The following is a 17,236-nucleotide window of genomic DNA, read 5'->3' as shown; positions in this document are numbered from 1 at the left end:
ATCCCCTGACTGACCGGTGATCAACGCCGACACCGACAAACAAGAATGGGAACTCTTCAAAGACTCTTGGGAGAGATATAAGACCATGACAGCTATAACTGACGCTAATATACTTCGATTAGAACTTAGAGCATGCTCCCAAGACGGCAACCGCCTGCTGTTTGAATACATCGCCACGGAAACATTGAACACTACTACAGAAGATCAATTGTTAGACTTTATTAAAGGTGTTGCCGTAAAAGGCACTCACAAAGAAGTCCATCGTATGAAATTTTTTAGACTCTGTCAAATGGACGGCGAAACCATTACACAATTCGTCGCCCGTCTGCGATCGTACGCTATCCTGTGCAAATTTAAAGTAGCATGCGAAAACCATGAAGAACCACACCACGTCAGCTTTGCAGAGGAAATGATCACCCATCAACTAGTGTTCGGTTTGAGAAACCAACAACACCAGTCCCGAATCCTCTCCGAGACAGCATCCTTACCAACGCTGAGAGACAAAATAGAACGCTTGCAATGACTGGAGTCAACAGAACAATCAACTGATCTCATGAGGGCGAACCCTCCCACCACCGACTGTACCAGCGCACCAATCAAAATCAACCTACAGACGCACCCAAAACAAACGCCCGCAACAGCAACAACAACAAGGAGGCAAAACCATCCACCCATGTAAGGGCTGCGGTCGTACGTCACACGAAGGGAAAACCATGTCGCGGAAGGACTGCCCAGCATTCAATAAGAACTGTGGTCATTGCGGTATTCGAGGGCACTTCCGTGCCGTGTGCATTAAAGACACATCCAACCGCTCACAAGCACACGCCACAGGAGTAGAAACCGCCCAACCACACCAAGGTGAATCAAGCCAACCGGAAGATGCATCATCCTTCGCCTTCGCAAACGCTGAGGATTTTCGTCTGGCCCCGCATCCGAACAACCGACCCTAGCAAATGCAGCCTTGCCCTCCCACATGGAGTGGAAGGGCGACTCCTTCGCCCCAATCCAACCTGAGAAGCCACCCAAGATCGACGTCTCCATCAGCGTCATCGAACGAACACACACAAAATTTGGTAAAAGGAACGGCCCATTAACTACGGACGAATCTCCAGCCGATGAGTGCCACTGCCTCAAGAGAAGGCCACCACCAGAACGGCCGAAAGACATCCCTTTCGAGCCCATACCAGAGAACAGTCCGAAATTGAAAGAATGGATCCTCAACACATTCAACTCCTCCGCCTTCAATCAATGCCCTCATCAAGAACTACCTACGATGACAGGAGAACCCGTCCGACTACACCTTAAAGAAGACGCGACCCCCTACGCGGCTCATACACCCATCCCAGTCCCACATCACTGGAAACAGAAGGTTAAAGAAGACATGGATCGAGACGTCCGCTTAGGAATCATCGAGAAGGTTCCCCAAGGAACAACATCACCATGGTGTGCACGCATGGTCGTAACCGCCAAGAAAAACGGAGACCCTCGCCGCACCGTCGATCTGCAAAAACTCAACGATGCCACTCTCAGAGAACCACATCACACACCAAGCCCCTTCATTGTCGTATCAACTGTCCCTGTGAGAACCCTCAGGACCGTAATAGACGCATGGAACGGATATCACAGCTTACCGCTCCACGAATCCACCAAGAGTTCATCACAGAATGGGGCCGGTACCGATACTGCCGTGCCCCTATGGGATACCACGTCTCCGGAGACGCGTACACTCGGAGATTCGACGACATCACGCAAGGATTCCCACGATCCGCAAGAATTATTGACGATACACTTCTTTGGGACAACAGCATCGAAAACTCTTTCTGGCACACAATAGACTATCTAATTCTGTGCGCCAACAACGGCATTGTGTTCAACAAAGATAAATTTCAGTTTTGTCAACCAGTCGTCGAATTCGCTGGTTTTGAGCTATTCGAAGACGGATACCGCCCGCTTAGGAAAATCCTCTCCGCCATCAAGGACTTCCCAACACCAAAATGTGTCACTGACGTGAGATCCTGGTTTGGACTAGTCAACCAACTCGCATACGCTTTTGCTCAGGCCCCGATCATGGAACCGTTTCGACAAATACTATCATCAAAGACATTCTTTTGGGACGAAACGTTAGATGAACTTTTCGAAGCTTCCAAGAATAAGATTATCAAACTAGTTAAAGACGGTGTGAGAACATTTGAACCACAACGCCCTACCTGTTTGACAACAGACTGGTCAAAAACAGGAATAGGTTTCGATCTGACACAGAAGCACTGTGATGTCAGGGATCCTCCAAACCGGATTGTGGAGACGACCATTGGAAACTAGTCTTCGCTGGCTCCCGTTTCACGAACGACGCTGAGAGCAGATACGCCCCAATCGAAGGGGGAAGCCCTAGCAGTTGTCCACGGCCTACAACGTTGTCAAATGTTCGTGTTGGGGTCCCCAAATCTTACGGTAGCGGTCGACCACAAACCGCTGACTAGGATACTGAACGACAGAGAACTAAGTTCGATATCAAACCCACGGTTACTATACCTCATGGAGAAAACACTCATGTACCGTTTCAAGATCGTCCACATCCCAGGCAAGTCCAAGAAGATGAAGTTTGCCAACACCACATCCCGTAACCCCGTCGAAGAAGCCAATGAGACTGAAGCCTGTGAAGCAGCAGCACTATCATTCGCACAATCAGAAGCAGATAGTACCTCCTCAGTCGACTGGGAAATCGTCCGACGCCATGCAGCTCATGACCAGGAGTGCATCGCCCTTGTTGACGTAATCACTAACGGATTCCCGTCTACGAAGGCCGACCTGCATACCGACCTGCATCCCTACTGGAACATGCGAGAAGAACTGTATGTTGTCGGCGGCGTGCCGTTCAAACGCCACAAAATGCTCATCCCCAAAGATCTCCGTCGCATCGTCCTCGAAGGCCTACACGCAGCCCACCAGGGAGTCAGCAGTATGATGGCAAAATGCTCGTGAGAGATTCTTTTGGCCAGGACTTGATGCAGCTGTGAGATTGTACCGACCTCAATGGCGCCAATGCAACGAGCAAGCACCAACACAGCCGACAGAACCACCAATCGAGTCACGATCACCAGAAGTTCCGTTCGAAATCGTCGCCACAGACCTATGCAAACTCTCAGGATTCACTTACCTCATCTATGTAGACGCATACTCTGGATGGGTCGAAGTTGCAAATCTAACACTTCCGGTCCCTCAAAAAAGTCCTACTGATGTACTTTGCCCTGTTCGGAGTACCGGAAAAGATTGCTGCCGATGGAGGCCCACCATTCGACTTGCACGACTATAGAGTCTTCCTGAAACAATGGAGGATCCGCCAACGCTTATTGTCAGCCTACTATGCCCAAAGCAACGGGAGAGCGAAAGCCGTTGTCAAATCAGCTAAGCGCATCCTCCTCGGCAATGTTGATCCAAGAAACGGGAAATTAGACAATGAAAACGCTGTCAACGTTCTTATGACTCACCGTAACACCCCTGTCAACTCACCGGGATATCACCAGCAGAAACATTATTCGGTCAACCAATCAGAGATCACCTTTCAATGTCAAATGTCAAGCTACGAACCGAATGGCAAGAAATCGCCAGCAAGAGAGAAGCGCTAGCAAAACGACACGTTGTCAAACCGCCACAAGAAACGACCAACAAACTACCAACACTCAACGTAGGGGACTACGTGCAAATACAGAACCAGAAAGGCAATCAACCAAAGAAATGGAACAGTACCGGATTCGTATCCGAGACTGTGCCGAACCGCCAATATCGGATCGTCGTCGATGGAAGCCGACACACCACCTTGAGAAACAGACGATTCCTCAAAGAGATCTTCACAGTTTGCCGCCAGACCAACGATGACAGCTCAATCCCCCCCTCTAGCACCTTTGCAACAACCGCAAAACGTTTCCGTCGCTCCGCCCCCGAACGTTCCCCAAGAACCCACAACACTATCACCGTCAAGACAGGCAATCAGCCATCCATCACCCGATGAACAACCCAGACGCAGCACACGTCAACGAGGATGCCCCCGTCCCCTATCACCAAAGATGACTGGTCAATCACATGATTGACGGACATGTATATTATGAACGCTACAATAGTATTTGGCTTCCAAAAAGGGGGCATGTAAAATGTATATAGTTTATCATAGGCCGTGAGGCCATCCTCTTTTAAGATATCTAGTTCTGGTAATCAGTCACGTTGTTGATCCCCTGTCACTTGTCACCTTTGTGCTAAACATCGAGGCTTTGAGACTCTAATGATCCTACCTAGCTACCCACTCACGAACTTTACACACATGGCCAACATTTAAAAACAAAGCTTTCCTTTACTTAGAAAAATAAGATTCACGTGACTAGAATACGCCAATCAGTTTCTACGATGGCCCTGAAGGTTCATTGTGCGCACGCACAAATTTCCTCAACGCGCACCATTCCAGGGAACATAAGTGCTTTAATTTACGCGCGCTCAAGTTATAGTCTTGCACGCACAGCTTTGATGCACGCACCATTGTATTAATACGCGCAAGGAAAAATTCATTCACGCCCGCGAGAGCATTTTGGCACAAATTTAATCGATATTTTTCATCTGGTCCTGATTTTGTTAAATTTTCATTGCTTTGTTTGCGGGGCAGGAAACAACATGGCGACATCGTATCTGCCTTGTTTAAGTTCAAAATGTTTTGATAGAGATGCTTTAATAACTTCTTACTTTGGACAAGGCTTTAGTAATCTAGAAATCCTGGGATTCTTAGCAGCACAGCATGATGTGTTTGTGAGTTTGTCTAGCTTGAAGAGAACGCTTTCCAAGTTGGGACTGTATAGACGACATCCGGCTAAGATCGAAGACAGAGAAGAAATTAAAAAATTGGTTTCAATGGAACTACTCGGCAGTGGAAACTCAATGGGTATGCCACTTTAAGTACATATAATCATGTATGTTTCTAAACAATCTATGTTGGTGATTAATTTATTATATTCTTTTTATAGGGTACAGAAAGGTTTGGAATGTAATAAAGAATTTGGGGATTCCTGCTAAGCGAGCTACTATCATGGAAATCATGCGAGAATTAGATCCCGAAGGTGTGTCCACGCGGAGGAAAAGGCGGCTGAGGAGAAGGGTCTATACAGTCCCTGGACCTGATCACCTATGGCACATCGATGGATATGACAAGCTCAAACCATTCGGATTCAGTGTACATGGTTGTATCGACGGGTTTTCGCGGAGAATTATTTGGTTAGAAGTAGGTGTAACCAATAAGCAACCAGAAGTAATCGCACATTATTACATTCAAGCTGTGAAACAGATGAATGCAGTTCCCCTACGTATTCGCTCCGACGACGGGACGGAGAATAGTATCGTAGAAGCTATACAAATTGCACTGCGCTCTGCTCATGATGATGAATTTCAAGGGTTGGCCAGCTATTTAATCGGGGCATCAACGGCAAATCAACGCATTGAATCCTTATGGTCGCAATTCCGATACGACAGGATTATATGGTGGCGAAATTTTTTTAAGGAGTTAGTAGATTTTGGATTACTTGACTCAGGTAATCCAGTTATAACTGAGTGTGTCAGATACTCTTTCATTCATTTGATAAGGAAAGATTTGAAGGAATTCGCGGAGAGATGGAACAAACATATACTGGCGCCAAGTTCTAACAAAATACTGCCTCGTGGTCGGTTAGATACCTTATACTTTGTACCAGAAATTTTCAACTCTCAATCCTTTAGAAAAGAAGTAGACTTAGCAGAAGTGGACGAATTTGACGACCCACAATTTTGCGTTTCCTTGCAAGATAACAGCGCAGAATTTTTAGAATTCGCAAAAATTGTTTTTGAAATGAATAATGGAAGAAGTAACAGACGGCCAGAAAAAATAACTGAGGCGTTTGAAGTTTATATTAGTTTATTAGAAGCTGTGAACAAATACATGTAGAATACATGCTTAACATAAAGTTAATACACACTTTCAAGCTAGTGGTTATAACTACATTTCTCATACAATGTGATAAATCTCCATAACTTATTCTCCCAGTTTCAAATTAAATTTCCACCAACTTTAGATCAAATGCGCGAAAACTGAATTCGTCATTGAGCGAGAATTGATTATGGTAGTACCAATAAGATATTTAGCGATGAAAAAAGTTGATTTCTTGACAAAACAGTGTTAATTACATTTCATTCTTAAAAGCAGAGAGGTTAAGAATATCCGAACCCTCAGACTGCTTAACGGTAACAAAATTGCCACATATGCCTTTTCTTTGGTATCTCACTTGCACTTTCATTGACTTTGAAGACTTAGGTGTATTTTGTTTGTTCGGCGTTTTCTTTTGTATTTGATTCAGCAATTTATTAAGGCGTACTTCAGTCTTCTCCTTTTTAGGATGGGAGGATAGTTGAGTGTCTCCATTAGTTTCTCTGCTGCGTTTAGCATTAGGGTTACTGCCGATAGAAGGGTTGGTGGTGATGGTGGTGCAGCTTGCGGTAACATGACTGTTGACAGTGGTTGTACTTGGTGGTGCAAAAGTACTACTGGAAGGATTTGAGGAGAGAGCTCGCTCTACTTCTTCCCTGACTATTCTTTTCAACAGTGATTCCATTTCTATAAAGAGAAAAAAATGTCAATAAATACACCCTGGCTGACAAGCATAAAATTAAAGCCACCATCCTTATATCAAAGTTCGAGCACATTAAAGCATAAACCTCTGATTTGATAAGGATTTAGATGGAAAAAGAGTGATGAATAGCCAGCAAAAAGATAACATAAAAGCTTCACACTTTACCTCGACAATGTTGTTCAGTATCATGCATGAAAGTGAAAGTGGCTGCTCTGTTTTCGTAGTCGAGAAAATGTATAAAATCCAGACCCAGTGACTTTTTCCGGGTTATTGAATGCGGGTCTATTCAGGTGCGTGGAAGTTCAAATTCGAGGCGCGCGTGGAAAATTTCGCGTGCGTATATTTTAAAGTCATGCATGCATACAAAAATATATTAGAATGGTGTGCGTTGAGTAAAAAATGTGCGTGTGCACAAATTTGTGAGTGCGCACAATGAACCTTCAGGGCCATCGTAAGTTTCAATATTTATTTAAAATCACATGCTAAAAGTACGAGTATACCCGTAGCTTGCAAATAAGTGACGCCCGCGTACTTGGCAGTCAACGTGTTAAGCGGCTAATATTTTGCTACACGATTTGTTTAATCAATATGGATAGTATAGTATAGTATGGTGGTGGCTAGTTTGTATCGGTGAAAGTTGGTCGATATTTTTTGACGACTTTTCAAAATTCGTCTTGCCGCCAGTCCCGCGCCTCGACTTCACGGTCCCTTGTGTTTCCTCCGTACGGGAATATTTATCATGGAAAAGGAGGAAATTAGGTGTGTTGTGTCATGGTTTGTTGTTGATAAGAAAAACTCTAAATCTAAAAAATATAGGTACAACTAAAAGAAATGTCCGTCCTAACATGCCAAGCATCTCCATTTTTTATGCTCATCGTCGCTAGCAAAAACTTTTGCTGGAATTTTCGCACAGCGACGATGAAACCATTCTTTGCATTCACCGCACATGGCCATGAACAAATTTTTATCTTCTTCAACATCTCTATCAAAGAAAATATCTCTACATATGCAGTAAATCGAATGTGTCTTCGCAAAAGGTCTACAGAAACGTTTTCTCTTTGTTGATTTTGGGAAAAAGCTAAAGGTTGCTGATTCTAAACACTTTAGTAGGTGTGGTCTCATCTGTTTAGTGTCAAAAGATATCGATTGTGGACTTCTACCGAAGGATTCTTCGACAGCGAACGCAATGGCAAATAGACCGCAATCAATATCATTTTCTTGTTGTTGTACTGACGCGTTAGTGATCTTTATGGCGTCATCGTGGCAATACATCATTCTAGCGATTTTTTTCAACGTGTTTCGTTCAAGCTCTTTGTTATACACACTGAGCGAATCGTACAAGTAAATTTCGTCTTGCGACTTTCTTTTTTCTGTCACCCAATGATTTCGCTCTTTTATAAAAAAAATCTGTACAAATTGATTCGGAAATCTTGAATGACAGGTGTAACTGAGTCCCGTATCTTCGAATCCATCTACACCACTCTGCTTCTTCAAAATACTCTGAGCAAAATTTATTGTTTCATGTGTCAGCCGTTCTCCATTCATGACTTCCTTGCGCATGGTATCGTCTAACACACCATTGTATGGTCTTGGTGGTAAGTCTGGATGGAGGATTTCATCAATGATGGAAACTTCATTGTCGTCACCACCTTGATCGAGAGTGTCATCATGTGCGGTATCAGCAAGATCGTGAGTTCTGAATTAAAGGAAAGTTACTTTAGGTTGACCATGGAAGAAATACGTTTTCAACATACAAATTTCGAATAAATAAGTGAAATAAGGCTGTTACTAAAGTAAACTTTGAAATTTATCAGAAAAAAAATGACATTTGACATAACTATATGAAATATTTACCTCTCTGTAGTTACAACTTCCACCTCTTCAGCGACAGTAAGTTCTGACGAAGTTGGTGGAAAAGATTCTTCTTTTCTCTTTCTCGGATCGTTTGCTTTTGACTGTTCAATTTCTGTCAGGGAAATGCGTGCCCTGTAATACTGTCTCATCATTTCCGCAGTGCTACCGACTCTACCAGTATATGGATGTTTTAATGTTTTTTGTTTCGGTAATGGTTCATATTGGGATGTTGATTTAGATGTGGTATGTCGACGCTTTTTTGGTGAAGGTCGTTCAGTAAGGCCATCACCATGAACCTCTTCTAAATATTCCGACGTTTTTGTTATCAGAAACTTCACATTATTGGTCAGCTCGTCAAGAAATGCATCACTAGCAGGAGTTTCTGAAATCGTGTAGCACTGTTCATTAAACACTTTGATGAGCGCCACTAAGTTACCACGTTTTCGATTAAATGTGGAACTCCTGAGAGAAAGCGATTTGTATTCAACGTCTACTTTCTTGTTCAAACAAGTAGCGCCACTTTCGTCATCTGCAAAATCGTCATCTGTAACATCACTGGTGTCTGGTTGAAATAAGTCTGTGTTCGTTATTGGCAAATTATCAGTTACGTCATTATCGTTTTCAGCTTGGTCATTTGCGCCAAAAAGATCATAGTCCAATGTCACATAAGGATGAGATCGATACATCGGCGTTATGCAGTTAAAGTGTAGAAGTCCAGTTTTCAAAACAGCGAAGAAGTGCTTGCAAAGAGTCCGATGTCTTTTGAAGTGGCGACATGTACAACTACAGATCTTTTCATCGGATCCAAAGTTCACGTAGTAGTAAACATTTTCTCCTTTAACATTGAATGTATGACCGAGACCTACTCCAACTGAATCAACCATAGTTGTTGTTACTTTGTCACGCTTGTCAAGAATATCACGAACAAACCATCTTGGACGATCGTGTAAAAATGGTGGAATACTTGATTGATACTTTTTATACCCAGAGGTGTATTTGACATTCATCTCGACGTATTTATCGTAAAGTTTGGGTAGAAAGCTCTCCACAATTATCTTCAACAGCTCGCTCAATGTACAAGAACGATATCCTTCAAGTTCGTCATACTTGATGTCTTCATTCAACCTCTCAGTACCATTATTTGTATTACACAACATAAGGTCATCTGGGCGAAATGCGAGTGCCCACCTTTTGATTTCTGGTAACCAGGTCCCTTGAGAAAATCAACAATAACTCATAAACAACGCACTCCTATATATTACGAAAAAACAATTGGTATTAGAAAACATACCTTCGAACCATTTCTTCAATTTTCCGCTATACAATTCCCATTTTTTCAAATCTTCGACAGCGTCGTTCATTTCTTGCATAGAAATTGAATTCGCAATACGTCTTATCCTCGCTTTCACATCCCCAGCTATGTTCGACACACCATTGTCAGATTTGTTCGTCCACCTAGAATGTCAATAGGTATAATAAAGTGTGTAGCACAAAAATCAAAGATCACTCAAGTGGAGGATAACTGATGTCCCATGGGTTCACGTACAGATATAGATACAGTGATCGTATGCACAAACGTTATAAAATAAAATAAGAAAAAAAACCTTGTCCACGCCTGTTCTCGATGGAAGTCACATAAGAAAACTTCTATATCTGGAAAAACATCTTGCAAACTCAAGATTTCTGAAGTGTCGTAATCAACCATCGCGTATGTGGGTTTTACAGCTGGATTCCACTCTACGATGGAAATAAATAAATAAATAATAAAATAATAACTAAATAAATAAGTTGCTCTGCATCGTTATAATTATTGGCCCACCTTTGATAATTGATAATGATTTAGTAACCATCATTTTCGACTCATCTTGTGGGATCAAAACAGCAGCAACCTATAGAGAAAGAGAATTGACGACCTATATATCACTTGATAGTAACTAAAACTAAAATTTTTGAGTAGATAACTAACCATGTAGTTTACGTTGGTTTTCACAACCAGAAAGTACAGTGGCAGGGCGTATTTAGTTGTCCTGTAGGTCGCATCCAACAATATCAGCTGTGAAGCGTATCTTCTGTAGAGGCGTTGCATTACTTTTGATTGATAAACGAAGAGAAATTTACCATCGGTAGATGTGGTGTCATAAATTTTTTGCTCTTCCTCGCCCACTTCTTCATCGTCAATATCGAGATCGTTATCGTTTTTATCATCGATTTCATCGTCTTTGAATTCAGTAGTAACTTCAACTTGTTTGTTTTGCAATCTTGAAAAAAGTTGCAAGATGAAATTAATTAAATACGGAGATAAAAAAAAAAAAAAACATTTCGTAAAAGCATTCGTATAGTCTCACCGTGCACTGAAATAGATATCCGCCCAGTCTGACCATTCGTTTTTCAAAGACTCAACATTCTCCTGGTCAATCTTTAAATATCGTGTTTCGATTTTGACTGAAGTAATCAAATTTTTGATTTTCTTTCTACTTGGCGTGAATCTGCGCCTACTTTTTTCTGGATTTGATCTACCAGAAAAAATAGTGTTTTTCACAAACTCAGCTGCTGCCAACTTCAGCTCTCTTGTTTTTCGACACCCACCTCTAATTAATTGTTTCATATAATTAGCAACTCGTTGGTCCAATGGTTCGATTAATCCAGCAGCCTCTCCCATATTATGGTTGCTATGCGTCTCTAGATAAAAAAAAATAAATAAAATAAAATAATAATATTAAAAAATAATAATAAAACAAACAAATAAAAAATAACGTAAAAATCCAGTATGCGCTAGCGCTCGTTCCAAAATTTGCTGTCGTACATGTTGCAGATAGAACAAAGTCGAGTAAGAAGAACATATAGGTTGGTATATGAAGAAATATAAAAATCGTACCAGTTGGAAATGTCGTTAAATACTGCAATCGACTCTCTATTGTTAATTGATCATCTTTCATGTGATACTTCACCAATGCGCCTTTCAATTTTTTTGAAGCAACAGTTCTGTTCCATTTAGAATCTTTTTCGATTTTATACCCAGGAAACAGTAGGAGTTTCTTCACGCTGAATACAACAGGACAATCCAACTTCTTGGTGTGTTGTGCCAGTTTTCTCGTTCTAACACATTCGGGGTGGTCACCACGAAGTTTTTCTTCTCGATCTTGTTTGTATTTCTTTTTTATAGAGATACCTCTGTCTTTCCCTTGGTGGCATTGGTATTTCTTTGTACCGAGCCATATATATGGTATGCCATTAAAATGAATGGGAAGACTGTCTTCTTTATGTGTTAATTGCCAACAAATTTGAGGTGATGAAGAGGCTTCTAAAACCTCTTGTAAACATTCTGTAACAAAACGATCAAATCTACATTTTGTGTGATGTGTGATCAGTTGATCTTTTGTTATTGCATTGATTGCTGAATATGAGTTCAAATGAAATATATTGATAATATTAATGAAGACTTACGATCTTTGTTGAAATCTTTGGTTTCTGACAAAACTGTGTAATGAGTTTTCGTCTTCACTTCGTATGAATCCAAAGCCTCGTGAAATTCACTATACGAGGGATAACGATGTAACGAACTACTAGATTCACCGGATTCACCTTGAGAAAAAATATCAAAAATGTAGTAATCCATTTCGTGGATAAATATTTCTACATGAAAAAAAAATTCAGTCAAAATAAATGAAAAACTCACCCATAATTTAGCAACAACACCACAAAGTACTCCGTTTTTACCACCAAAATACGTATAAAAAATACAGTTGTGAAAAAAAACTTTCAATTTTAATATTTTCTTCGTGTTTATGAAAACACGTGCAACGCACACCTTCTTCTCATTATATAATTATTTTATGAAGTACTTTTCCCGCGGAATCTGATATTCACGGCGAGACGACATCGCTAACGTCACACGACGTCGAAAAAAAAAATATATTTCAGGCCGCCAACTTTCACCGATACAAACTAGCCACCACCGTATAGTATAGTGTATTCTGACAATAATTTCAGGTTACAACAACCTCTAGGGTCAGCTCAAATAATTAAATAATAAACTCCCTGGACAAGAATGGAAGCTCGCTAAAGAACATGGATAAGATTTGAATAAACCTTATAGCAGCTACCTAAAAGCAATTGAACAAGGAGGCTTCTCAGTCAATTTGAGTAAATACATTTACACTGCGATTTCGAATACATCTGTGTACCAGGCATGAAATACTATGATTTTAAATTTTTAATACTTTTTAAAATGTAATTGGTAAAATATTTAACTTTGCTTTAGATTGTAAATAAAATTTGAAAAAAAGGCAATTAAAAAAAAATAATGATCGCAAAACAATCAAACAAACACAAACAAACAAGAAAAGAGTATGATAATAACGAAATTAGTGAGGTTAAAGGGATTCCTGCATTGAAAATGATATTTTAGTGATACATTCCTATCATGCCAATAATAACGAAAGTCGCATTTTTTTGCTTCGAAAGATATGGAAAACAGTCATACCCTTCAAATTCTTCTACAGCTTCCCTGTTCCTCCTTCTCCACTTCTGCTTTCCTTTCCGTCTCGATGTTCAAACTCGCGCCAGTCTATATTTTTGTTATGATGTCATAAGAAAGTATGAACCAAGCTGGCCGATAATTCTTGTACCAGAAAAATGCGTAAATAAGTTCTTGTGGTAAACGAGCTCATTTCACATGTCAATAATGGCGGAATCTTCAACTGTAAAAACGGCAGAAAAAAAGTATCAAGATAATAACGCAGATGACTTCACAATTAATTACATGTTCAGCACGTGTAGATCGGCCAACAGAAGTGCTTCTCTCCTTATTTTTATTTTCCTTATGTTTAAACAAGGTTGGCACGGCATCAGGTGTCAATCGGCGACGGGTAGCTTTACGTGCTGAATACAAGTCACCACAAAGTTCCTGTTTTAATGTTGTTGTCGAGACATAACACGACTGTTCAAAATGATCAGAACATAATCTTCCACTTGGAGGTAAATCTGTTCTCCCAATAGCCACTTCCCACTTTTTAAATAATGATTGCTTTTTAGGCATGGTGTGGAAAGAAACATTTTTGTTGTTTTCTGTTTGATTTGAACAACCAAAAGCCACACAAAACGGCATAGCGACTGGCAGTCTTGTTTATGGAATTTTCCCGCCGTTTCTTCGTCTCGCTCAAGGGTCCCGCCACGGAAGATAAGAAGATTTATCATTTCGAGGCTAACTTGGATTAGCTATTTAAAGGGGAATTAAGCCTCAAACTTAAATACCATTATTTCGGTTAACATTATGTTCGTTTCCCAAATTCTGGTCAAAATTTTGAAAAATAAATATTATTTGGATTGATTTTAATATAAAAGTTACCCCTTCTATGAGCGAACGGTAAGCGCCATTTAAATTTTCTGAGGCCACGGCTGATTCTGGAGACTGTTATATCGTGACGTATATTACGCCGAAGAAGCATAAGCTTGCGCTGAGCGAAAGCAGCGAGATATGGAAAATTCAAGCTCCTGGTCTGACTCTCCTATTTCAGAAGTAGAATATTCAAGTGACAAACATCCTGTTACTGAAACGTCAGTAACAGGATGTTACATGAATGAGCCTGAATACTCCAAAGCAGAACTTGAAAAAGAGACTTATAAATCTAGTGATAGCGAAGAAGACGAATTGAATTCAAGCAGACTTGAAAATTTGCATTGGTGTACTTGTACATGTTGCGTTATTTATAATTGCTTCACTCTTGTGGAATGCAAGTGTTGCCAAGAATTTTTCAATTTATTGAACGACAAGTTGAAAGATAACGAGTGCATCACGATGCACAAGGATTTTGAAATGTTATGTTTAAACCGCACAGTGTTAGAAACAGCCAGCATACGACATCGACGATATCAGAAAAAATATAACGAACTCTCCACATATACTAATAAGTAAGTCTTTCTTCAAAAAATATGTTTCTCGTAAATATTTTCACAGACCATATTTCTCATTGTCACACACAAATAAAACGTTCTTCTTATCCTCTCACTTTTCGCTTTATAATGTTACAGGTCCATGCGCTATGAAAATACACACCATCGCAGATTATTTAATTAAATTAAAAATAATGTCATACCTTGAATATCTAATAAAAAAGGAGGAGAGCCCATGTGCCTCAAATAACAATTTGTTTTAAAGAAGTTTTGATGAATAAATAATTTCTTTCGAATATTTTATCCTGGTTTACACTATAACATAAACTTTGATTCCGTTGTAACGGAAATGAGGTACACCAGTTACCGACAGTACACGGCCTGGGTACATTATTATGAAAGGCTTGGAAAAGGATGTCGCGTGGTGATTCCAGCTTGTGTTGTGCGGAAAATAATGGAAGAATTTCCTGATTCAGATGGAAAATATACTGGATTCAAAGAATTTGTTGACATATAACGGGACTTAACATTTTTAAACAAACAATAACAACAACAAAAAAGCGAAATAAAGTACAACGGACCAGAGTTATTTTTTGAATCGTTTTGCATAATTCCGTTTCTCTAAAATTTTCGAAGTGTCAGGTCTGGCCGTGTGGGCAATGTTACGTGGTCGACTAAGCTTGTTTACAACTTCTTTACTAGAGATCTTTACCTTTACCCCACTCTCCTTTCTTTCAATTATGTCATTCATTATCGCATCAACAAAACTGAAAGACTTGGGTTCTTTCACAGGTTTCGCGACCCACTCTTTATTCAATTTGCTTGAGACAAACTTCCACTTTTTTTCACCGACCTTCTGACTCCCTTTACGCGCGCATTTTACAACAGCCTGCTTTCGACCAACGTTATTGTTATGGTCCAAGATAGCCAACTTCACTCGGGCGTTCATCACATTCAACTCGAAATGTTGCCGTTCTTTCCCAGTACTATTTCTACAGCCATAAGCTTTACAAGTAGGCATCGTTTTTGGAAGAAAGATAACATCAACAAATACGCTGTTACGTTTGTTCACATTGTGTAAACAACTTTAAAAAAGATGAAGAGATCAAAAAATTGAAATGAGCGTAAAATACGTCATAGATCTCCATCGCAGATTTTTTATGATTTAAACATGGCGATTACTGTTGTCAACTTTTATCCTAGAAAAGGGATGTAAATTCAAAGAATTTCAATTTTTTTTATATACCATCAAAATAAGTAGGGTTTGTAAAAGATATTTCCGAAGAAAAAAAATTTGGGCTTAATTCCCCTTTAAGGAACTCTACCGTTGTGTTAATAAAAATGCTAAATATAAGCTGGAAATAATTCTTTATATTGGACATCCGTGGTAGAGCGCTAATGTTATGGCTGATGCAATAATCAAATTGCCTCGATTTTCCGAGAAAAACATTACTACGAAAAAAAAGAGGAAGTTCTTGTTGCAAGGAAGTTGTTAATTCTTTTAGAAAGGCTTTTATTAGTTAGGCAAGTTGAGATTCTTATATTTTCTCCCTTGTTTTGTATTAAACGGCAAAGTTAGGTACTTTCTTATGACATCACAAGTACTTCGAGGAATGGACCGAATTTACTTAGTGGACGAAGCACACTGTCCTTCCAGATCATAGCGGCGGCCATTTTTTTTGAAATTATTTTTCACATTTCTGACGAATAAAGTGAAACCGTTGAGTAAGGTATGAATATTTGATTTTCTATTCTTGCTTACAGTTTATTGGCATAGTATCATTTTGTATGCAGGAATCCCTTTAATCTCAAAAAAAAAAAAAAAAATTGTTTAAACACCCCATTCACAAAGACACTCCTCCCTATCTAATATATGAAATTAGTAATATCCAGATCATAATAATATAATTGGTCTTTATCAGACCATAATTTGTCTAGCTTCATTTTAAATTGATTCACTGTGTTACATGACACTGTCCTCAGGTAAAGAATTCCATAAAGTCACTACACGATTCGTGAATGAGAACTTTCGCAAATCCAAATTACAGCTTCTTTTAAAAAGTGCTTTATCGTGTCCTCTGGTGTTAGACAATTTTGGCAATAACAAGTTCTCAGTAACAACTTCGTCATAAACATTATTAGTTATCTTGAATGTCTCAACCATATCTGCTCGATATCTTCTGTAGAATAATGTGAGAAGTTTCAGTAACCTGAGCCTTTCATCATATGTTAAATCCTTCATACCTGGGAACATTTTCGTAGCTCTACGTTGTACGTTTTTCACAATCAACATGTCCTTTTTCAAGAATGTACACCATACTGTGTTAGCATACTCAATATGTGGTCTGACAAGGGATGTGAACAACAAGACAAAGTTTTCATTACCCATATAGTCAAATGTCCTTCGAATCAAGCCCATAATCTGATTTGCTTTTTTAACCTTTGATGAAATGTGGCTTGAAAATGTTAGATGGTTATCTATAAATACACCAAGATCTTCTTCACAACTTGTATTTCTAAGGGCGGAACCATTCATAACGTAATTGCATGGACTTGATAGTCTTTTTTTTGTAGTTATTCTCATTGCAACACATTTATCTGGATGAAATTTCAACAGGGTATTATTAGACCACTGCACTATACTATTTAGATCTTCTTGTAGTTTGCGACAGTCCTCACTCGAAAATATTTCACGAAATAATTTATTATCATCAGCAAATAAACATATATCCGAGTATTGAACTTCCTGTATTATGGTATTGCTGTAAATCACAAACAAAATTGGTCCTAACACAGATCCCTGTGGAACCCCACTAATCACTTCAGCCCAGTCTGACTCTTCGCCATTTATCACC

The 17,236-nt window shown here is 39.7% G+C and overlaps 6 protein-coding genes across 6 annotated transcripts; 2 read left to right on the top strand and 4 right to left on the bottom strand.

The window, feature by feature from the left end:
• Window positions 1-3,330: 3,330 nt before the first annotated feature.
• Window positions 3,331-7,241, bottom strand: LOC130648914 (uncharacterized). The gene is made up of 2 exons (XM_057455044.1): window positions 6,801-7,241; window positions 3,331-6,619 (listed from the first exon to the last, which is right to left on the bottom strand). The coding sequence occupies exons 1-2, from the start codon at window positions 6,826-6,828 to the stop codon at window positions 6,189-6,191; spliced, it is 459 nt and encodes a 152-aa protein (XP_057311027.1). The 5' UTR covers window positions 6,829-7,241; the 3' UTR covers window positions 3,331-6,188.
• LOC130648620 (uncharacterized) lies at window positions 4,657-6,045 on the top strand. The gene is made up of 2 exons (XM_057454675.1): window positions 4,657-4,921; window positions 5,004-6,045. Exons 1-2 carry the CDS (start codon window positions 4,657-4,659, stop codon window positions 5,951-5,953), a joined length of 1,215 nt encoding a protein of 404 aa, XP_057310658.1. The 3' UTR covers window positions 5,954-6,045.
• A 93-nt stretch (window positions 7,242-7,334) lies between the features above and the next one.
• LOC130648619 (uncharacterized) lies at window positions 7,335-11,269 on the bottom strand. The gene is made up of 7 exons (XM_057454674.1): window positions 10,835-11,269; window positions 10,379-10,747; window positions 10,094-10,282; window positions 9,781-9,944; window positions 8,490-9,702; window positions 7,481-8,331; window positions 7,335-7,438 (listed from the first exon to the last, which is right to left on the bottom strand). The coding sequence occupies exons 1-7, from the start codon at window positions 11,146-11,148 to the stop codon at window positions 7,335-7,337; spliced, it is 3,204 nt and encodes a 1,067-aa protein (XP_057310657.1). The 5' UTR covers window positions 11,149-11,269.
• On the bottom strand, window positions 11,159-12,169 carry LOC130648618 (uncharacterized). The gene is made up of 3 exons (XM_057454673.1): window positions 12,166-12,169; window positions 11,934-12,122; window positions 11,159-11,811 (listed from the first exon to the last, which is right to left on the bottom strand). The coding sequence occupies exons 1-3, from the start codon at window positions 12,167-12,169 to the stop codon at window positions 11,159-11,161; spliced, it is 846 nt and encodes a 281-aa protein (XP_057310656.1).
• Window positions 12,170-12,975: 806 nt separating this feature from the next.
• Window positions 12,976-13,596, bottom strand: LOC130648617 (THAP domain-containing protein 1 A-like). Its single transcript, XM_057454672.1, has 3 exons — window positions 13,252-13,596; window positions 13,118-13,189; window positions 12,976-13,056 (listed from the first exon to the last, which is right to left on the bottom strand). Exons 1-3 carry the CDS (start codon window positions 13,594-13,596, stop codon window positions 12,976-12,978), a joined length of 498 nt encoding a protein of 165 aa, XP_057310655.1.
• A 369-nt stretch (window positions 13,597-13,965) lies between these two features.
• LOC130648616 (uncharacterized) lies at window positions 13,966-14,898 on the top strand. Its single transcript, XM_057454671.1, has 2 exons — window positions 13,966-14,399; window positions 14,784-14,898. Exons 1-2 carry the CDS (start codon window positions 13,966-13,968, stop codon window positions 14,896-14,898), a joined length of 549 nt encoding a protein of 182 aa, XP_057310654.1.
• Window positions 14,899-17,236: the final 2,338 nt, after the last annotated feature.

This window comes from Hydractinia symbiolongicarpus, chromosome 7 (assembly GCF_029227915.1).
Source record: "Hydractinia symbiolongicarpus strain clone_291-10 chromosome 7, HSymV2.1, whole genome shotgun sequence".
Taxonomy (NCBI): Eukaryota; Metazoa; Cnidaria; class Hydrozoa; order Anthoathecata; family Hydractiniidae; genus Hydractinia; species Hydractinia symbiolongicarpus.
Note: the sequence above shows the minus strand (reverse complement) of the source record. Positions and strands in the feature narration are given on the sequence as shown.